The sequence below is a fragment of the Garra rufa genome, chromosome 4 (genome assembly GCF_049309525.1).
Source record: "Garra rufa chromosome 4, GarRuf1.0, whole genome shotgun sequence".
In the NCBI taxonomy this organism is placed as follows: Eukaryota; Metazoa; Chordata; class Actinopteri; order Cypriniformes; family Cyprinidae; genus Garra; species Garra rufa.
Window position 1 is genome coordinate 11,687,672 of NC_133364.1, and position 7,500 is coordinate 11,695,171.

Here is a 7,500-nt window from a genome sequence, read left to right on the forward strand (position 1 = left end):
GAAAGAAAGAACTTGAAAGAAAGAATGATTTCTGAAAATTGCTGAAAATTAAGCTTTGCATCACAGGAATAAATTATATTTTAAAGTTTATTAAAATAGAAAACCACTATTTTAAATTGCATTAACATTTCATAACATTAGTTTTTTTTAAAAAGCAATAAAAATCTTACTGATCCTAAACCTTTGAGTGAGAGTGTATAGATGAAATTGTTTCTTCATCCTCTTTAATAGATGAAAGAGGGCAGGAGAACATCCAGTCTCAAGGCCAGTTATGAAGCTGTCAAGAACAATGATTTCTTGGGCCGGGAGTTTGCTCTGAGCCGGGACACCAGCAGTTACTCTTCTTCAGCGCTGGCTAACACACTCACACAGCCCCTCACGTCCAACAACAGCTCGGACTCTCGCACGGGACGCAAGACCAAGTAAGACTCGCACTGTTGCCATATCCATCTGAGCCACCCAGATACATATTTGTGGTGTTTTTGTACATTGTGCCTCCTTTCTCTGACATAATGTATTTGTCAAATTCATATACGTTTGATTTGTAACCACTTTCTTGCTTGGATTTTCAGAGGCAACACTAAGTCTTCCAACCACCAGTCCTCTTCATCCTCCTCCTCCTCTTCACTGTCATCCTGCTCGTCATCGTCAGCATTGGCTCATGAGCTGGTACAGACCACTGTCACAGAAACGGACACCAGCAGTCAGGTGGACTGGACCTACGACCCCAACGAACCCAGATACTGCATCTGCAACCAGGTGTGTTTAAGTGGTAGCACCATTGCTGGTGATCTTACTGTGATTCTGTTTGATTGCCATTGCACTGATTTACTCAAAGCTGTGATGTGGCGGTAAATATTCACACATTAAAGGGATATTTCACCCAAAAGTGAAATTTACATACCCTCAAGCCACCCTACTCTTACCTATATATATTTTTGTCCTGTTTCCAGCCAAACTATCTAAAAATTATTAAATCAAGAAGGAATTTCTAGATGAGTAAAAATTGTCTTTTTTTTCCAGAAAAAAACAAGTCAAAATTAAGTGTGTTTTAGCTTGAAACATGCAAAATAATCTGAGAATGAGTTAAGAAAAATAATCTTGTTTTCTGTTTGAAATAAGATTTTTTTTTTTGCTTACCCTATTCTAAGCAAAAACTCACTTAGTTTTGACTTGTTTTTTTCCTGAAAACAAGAAAATAATTTTACTTGTCTAGAAAATCCTTTTTGATTTAAGAATTTTTAGATATTTTGGCTGGAAACAAGGCAAAAAAAATCTAAGTAAGAAAAGCATTTTTTGCATTGTAGGTGTGTATGACTTCCTTCTTTCAGACGAATACAGTTGGAGTTATTTATAAAAAAAAAAAAACTCTTTCAAGCTTTATAATGGCAGTGAATGGGTGTTGAGATTTTGAAGCAAAATAAAGTGCGTCCATCCATCTTAAAAATACTCCACACGGCTCCAGGGGGTTAATAAAGTCCTTCCAAAGTGAAACGATGCGCTTTTCTAAGAAAAATATCCACATTTAAAACTTTATAATCCATAACCTCATTTTTTTAATATAACTCCAGTTGTTTTTGTCTGAAAGAATGAAGTCATATACAACTAGGATGGCTTGAGGGTGATTAAATCATGGGATATAAAACATAAGCATTAAACAATTGCCAGATATGATCAGAACGCATGAATTGAAAAGGAAAAACTTGTATCTCCTGAGCTATTTTTAACCAACTCAGCTAGAGCAAGATCATACAGGAAAATCAAAGATCTCTTCAGGGAGGTTAGGTGTGTGTGACTCCAATAACGCTTTGCAGAAAGATTCTGTGAGTGTGTGTGTGTGTGTGTTTTAGTTTATGTATGAGTGCAAAAGCATTGTCTCCCCATGAATGCATTTGTTTTATGGCCTCAAAGTAATATTGCTTTTGTCAAAGTATCAAAAATAGAAAAGCGTGTGTGTTCGTGTCTCTGAATAGACATCAAAGACAGAACTTGCAGGGTCTTTGTTCGCAGGTGCGCACATCCGTGACACTCAGCTGCAGGTGTGTATGTGTGTTTGTCTCTAACGCTCTGTGTGTCATTCTCTTTCTGTCATTGTGCAGGTGTCATACGGAGAGATGGTCGGCTGCGATAACCAAGATGTAAGTCCAAACCTTCATCTCTAGAGACACACAGACACATTTCTTCTTCAAACAACTCACACTAACTCACTTGCGGCCCTTGGGCATTTCAGTATTTTGCTGAGATGACAGCAAGCAGCAGAGTATTATTGTTACTATAAAATGAATTTTATTATATATTAATTTCTTAAAATGATTGTATAATTATTTCATATAAATAGCTATTATACATACAAATATTATTTATTAATAATTGTTTATTTATATACCAGCCGAAAGTTTTTGAGCAGTAAGATTTTGTCTTGGTGAGCTCACCAAGCCTGCATTTATTTGATTCAAAATAGCAGTAATATTGTGAAATATTTTTACCATTTAATATAACTGCTTTCATTTAAATATATTTTAAAATGTAATAATTATTCCTGTGATCAAAGCTACTTTTTCAGCATCATTAATGTAGTCTTCGGTGTCACATGATACTTCTTATTATCAATATTTAAAACAATTGAGTAATTTTTTTCAGGATTCTTTGATGAATAGAAAGATCCAAAGATCAGCATTTATCTGAAATAAAAAAGAAATTGTAACATTATAAACTATAGAATTCCAAAGCTTGAAGCCAGTATAGTTTACTTTGAAAAAGAAATGTAGAAATGAATACTTTTATTTAGCAAGGACGCTTTAAATTGATCAAAATTGATGATAAAGACATTTATAATGTTACGAAAGCATTCTGTTTTTAGATGAATGCTGTTCTGCTGAACATTCTATTCATCAAAGAAACCTGTAAAAAAAATAATAATAATGATAATGTATTTTTAAACCACAGATTAGAATATTAGAATGATTTCTGAAGGATTGTGTGACTGGAGTAATGATGCTAAAAATTCAGCTTTGAAATGACAGGAAAAAATTACATTTTTAAATACATTCAAATAGAAAACTGTTATTTTTAATAGTAAAAATATGTAAAAAATTTTACTGTTTTTGCTGTACTTGAAATCAAGTAAAATGCAGGCTTGGTGAGCAGAAAAGACTTAAAAAAAAACATTAAAAATTTTACTGTTCAAAAACTTTTGACTGGTAGTGTATAACAATTTATAATATATATATATATATATATATATATATGTATATATATGTGACCCTGGACCACAAAACCAGTCATAAGGTAAAATTTTACAAAACTGAATAAGCTTTCTATTGATGTATGGTATGTTAGGATAGGACAATATTTGTCCAAGATACAGCTATTTGAAAATCTGGAATCTGAGGGTGCAAAAAAAATCAAAATACTGAGAAAATCACCTTTAAAGTTGTCCAAATTAAGCTCTTAACAATGCATATTACTAATCAAAAATCACATTTTAATATATTTACAATAGGAATTTTACAAAAAATCTTAATGAAACATGATCTTTACTTAATTTCCTAATGATTTTTGTCATAAAAGAAAAAACAATAATTTTGACCCATACCATGTATTTTTGGCTAGTGCTACAAATATACCCCAGCGACTTAAGAGTGGTTTTGTGGTCCAGGGTCACATATATCATGATTTTTTTAAAATATCTGATAATTCCTAGTCATTTTGATTGCAGTCATAAAAATCCTGAATCTTTCCCGTCTTTTCCCACAGTGTCCGATCGAGTGGTTCCACTACGGCTGTGTAGGTTTGACCGAGGCACCCAAAGGGAAGTGGTACTGCCCGCAGTGTACGGCGGCCATGAAGAGGAGGGGAAGCCGGCACAAATAAACGCCAAATCGCCTGGGCCGACCTCTCTGAAATGACTGTCCCCCTCGACTGAGAGTGTACATGTCACATCACCATGCGATCAGGGTGTGTAGATGCGAGAGAGAGAGATGTTGATGCCTGAAAGATGTGGCTGCTGTGTGTTTGTGTGTTGGCCGTTTTTAGCTGGTGAATCTAAGCGCACACTGCCCTCGAAACTTTTCCTGTTTTTATGTTTTTCTCTTCATCTCCATTAATCTTTATGGAGGCGGATGGGCAAGATGGTATTGGGAGGCCCATGTTTTTTAACATTCAAGACATTCCTCGGCTTGCCATGCGTGATGACCCTTCGCATCTGGCAGCTCCTGCTAATCCATATCGGCATAGTATGGATCAGCATGACGCAGACTGGGAATTGTAGTCCTGGACTACAAGTCTCGACATTCAGCTCTGACAAATCCTAAAGGATCCTGATATGAACAGATTACGACGGCAACAGTGACGCCTCATTGCTCACCAGTGAACGTGGCGATTTTGCTGGATTATTTGTGTGTAATGGATAGATGATGTATTGTGCTCCGCTTAAAGGACAGGATGTTTCTTATTTTACCGAGGAGCTCTTAAGGTGTACAATAGAACAAATGAACAACTGTGACAACTGTGTGTATGTTTGTGTGTCTGTATCTCTAGCCTGTACTGCACTGATGTGGTGATACGTTTTGAGAGATGTGGGGCGAAAAAAAAAACAATAAAATGATCAAGAACTTTTGGTACACTGTCTTAAAGTGCATTGTAAAAGATGAAATGCATTTTACAGGTTCTTTTATTTTGAGATTAATTGAGCCATATTTATGAAACAAGTAGAATGCATTTCTTCCCTAAATTGTGACCTTGGATGAAAAAAACAGTCTTAAGTAACACGGGTGTATTTGTAGCAATAGCCGAAAATACATTGTATGGGTCAAAATGATCAATTAGGATATTAGGAATATTAACCAAAGATTATGTTCCATGAAGATATTTTGTACATCTCCTACCGTAAATATATCAAAACTTAATTTTTGATAAGTATGCATTGCTAAGAACTTAATTTGGACAACTTTAAAAGTGATTTTCTCAATATTTAGCTTTTTTGCACCCTCAGATTCTAGATTTTCAAATAGTTCTATCTCAGCCAATTATCCTTGTCCTATTCTAACAAACCATACATCAATAGAAATCTTATTTATTCAGCTTTTGGATGATGTATAAATCTGAATTTCGGGAAAAAAATTACGCTTATGACTGGTTTTGTGGTCCAGGGTCACAATTGTTCCACTCAAGCGAATAGCTGTCCAAAACCAAAAGTTTGAAGGGTTAAAAACTTTTTGAACTACAGATGTCAAAAAAAATGTCAAAGCTTAATAGAATATTTCATAATACACAATACAACTATTATAAATATTGCATATAATATTTAATGGTCCTATCCACCTTTTTCTTCCCGTAAGAGCGGGCGCCTGCATTTGTACATTTTATGGGTCAGGCTTCCGGTCTTATCTGTGTCCAGCTATTTTTATTTTTAGCTGTACAAAACGGCTCGTTTTGGTGCTTGTTACTATTATTATACTATATTATTTTAATGTATTATCTTATTTATAAATACACTGGTTTGTAGTGCATACTGCAGGTTGTTATTATTCTCGTAATTTTCGGAGAATATGGTGGATATATATAATAAAATTCTAATTTTTTTAATATTATTAAAATTATTTAACAATTTTTTTGGAGGGTAGTGCTTTAATATTAACATCTATCATACGGCACAGTCGTAAAAACCTAATAGGCCTACGCCTCTCATAAACTTTTTTTGTTTTATTTGTTTTTGGTAGAATACTAATTTATTTGTTTTTATTTTTTGTCTTTCCACGGAGTAAAATGCATTTGCTCACTCACATATCTTGGGAAAATGTTGGGATTAAAGTTAACGCAAACCAGGTGCGCACTTAAATCAAAAACAGACCCAAACATCGTCTTTTTTTGCTGGATTTAACAGTATCTACTACAGCTACTTAAATGTACATATCTATAAACATGAGTAGCACACGGGGGTCTCAAAACACGTTTTGTAAAAGTTGAGGTAATTCTGAGGTAAAGTGTTTTTTTTTTTTTTTTTTTTTTTGAAAGAAAAAAAAACGCACCGCGAACACAATGAGACGCGACGCAAAGGTCCTAGTTGTCTCTCGCCCGTCCAGACTGACCAGCAATTAAAAAGAAGTGTTAAAGACCGCTAAACACGTCCTGTGTGAACAAGCCTTCAAGTTTAATATGTTTGAGAAGCCTAGCCGAACCCACAACATTTCCCAGCGGTTTGGTAAAGGGAGGCAGGCGCTGTCTGACAGCAAGCGCTCAGCGTGAAGGAGGCGTATCATTACTCTCAGTCATGAGGTTCCGCTGCTCGGGAGTGTTTTTAATCAACCGTGGGGCTCAGCAGCTTTGAGAAGAAGAAAGAAGCCTTCAGAGAAACTTTTTCACTCTTGTTTGAATACCAGGATCGTTGAAACGCGACTTCACAAGCAGCGCCAACGCACGTCGAATTACTTCAGGATTTTCCACGATCGTGTCATGAAGCGTTTCTCAGATATGTGCGCTTTAACCCAGCGCGTCGGATTCCTGAGCTGCGCGTTTGAGCGCTTGTCGCTCCACAGCGCGCCGTGATCCCGAAGGATGATGTGGGGACCAAACGCACATTCCCAATGGTATGTCTCTTGACTCTATCCAGGAACGTTTGCGCAGAAGTGGGAATGCTTTTCCGTGGGATCTGGACGCTTCGCCGGAGGTGCTGCACAGGTCCCCTTCTGCTGCTGGGGATAGCGGTCGGGCTGTTTTACCACACTGTGACTATGGACCGGGACAGAACTGAGTTCAAGTCCAGTCAGCGGGACCAAAGGAACAAATCTGCGGTGTTTGATTATAAAGTACTACTCAAGAACCCAGAGAGACTCATATCTCTACTAGAAGCATCACAGACAGATAGTTCTGTAAGTATGATACTTTCTTTATGCTTGAAAACTGTTAATAGTTTATTTCATCATTGCCTAATAATATTGATGATTAGACATTATTTAATTATAAATAAAATATTTAAAAATGTTATTTTATGTATTTATTAATGTATTATTCCTGCATTTAATTTGTAATTTAAAGCTTAATTAAAAATATTTTTTGTAGTAATAATACTCAAAAATATGTGTAATATTTAGTACTTATTATCTTACACCATTCATGTATTTAAATGTGTTATTTATTTATTTATTTAATTAAAGGTTTAAAATTATGTTTGTTTTATTAAAATAGTTTAATAAAAAAAATGTAATTCTGAAAAATATTTGTAATATTACAGCATTGATTTAAATTTATTAAATTAATAAAAAAATATTTATTAATTATTATCCATGTATTTGTATTAATATTAAATGCTCATTGTATTACATCGGTAATGTATTTACTTGTATGTGTATTTAATTTTAAATTTAATGCATAATTAAAATAGTTTTTTATAATACTAAAAATATTTTTAATATTTTAAAATCCAATATTCCAACATTAATGTATTTAGATGTAATAATCTATTCATATTCATATATATTTAATTTGTAATTTAATGGGTAA

The 7,500-nt window shown here is 34.5% G+C and overlaps 2 protein-coding genes across 2 annotated transcripts in view; both read left to right on the forward strand.

Annotated features, from left to right (window-relative positions):
* The window catches only part of LOC141332754 (inhibitor of growth protein 3-like), a 9,083-nt gene extending 4,461 nt beyond the window's left edge, over positions 1–4,622 (forward strand). Inside the window, exons 4-7 of the mRNA XM_073837716.1 lie at positions 232–422; positions 573–759; positions 2,100–2,138; positions 3,757–4,622. Of these exons, the coding sequence (XP_073693817.1) occupies positions 232–422; positions 573–759; positions 2,100–2,138; positions 3,757–3,873 (534 nt within the window). The 3' untranslated portion in view covers positions 3,874–4,622. The remainder of the gene's footprint in view (positions 1–231; positions 423–572; positions 760–2,099; positions 2,139–3,756) is intronic.
* A 1,671-nt stretch (positions 4,623–6,293) lies between these two features.
* cped1 (cadherin-like and PC-esterase domain containing 1) overlaps positions 6,294–7,500 on the forward strand; it is a 76,806-nt gene continuing 75,599 nt past the window's right edge. The window contains exon 1 of the mRNA XM_073838074.1: positions 6,294–6,869. Within this exon, the coding sequence (XP_073694175.1) occupies positions 6,585–6,869 (285 nt within the window). The 5' untranslated portion in view covers positions 6,294–6,584. The remainder of the gene's footprint in view (positions 6,870–7,500) is intronic.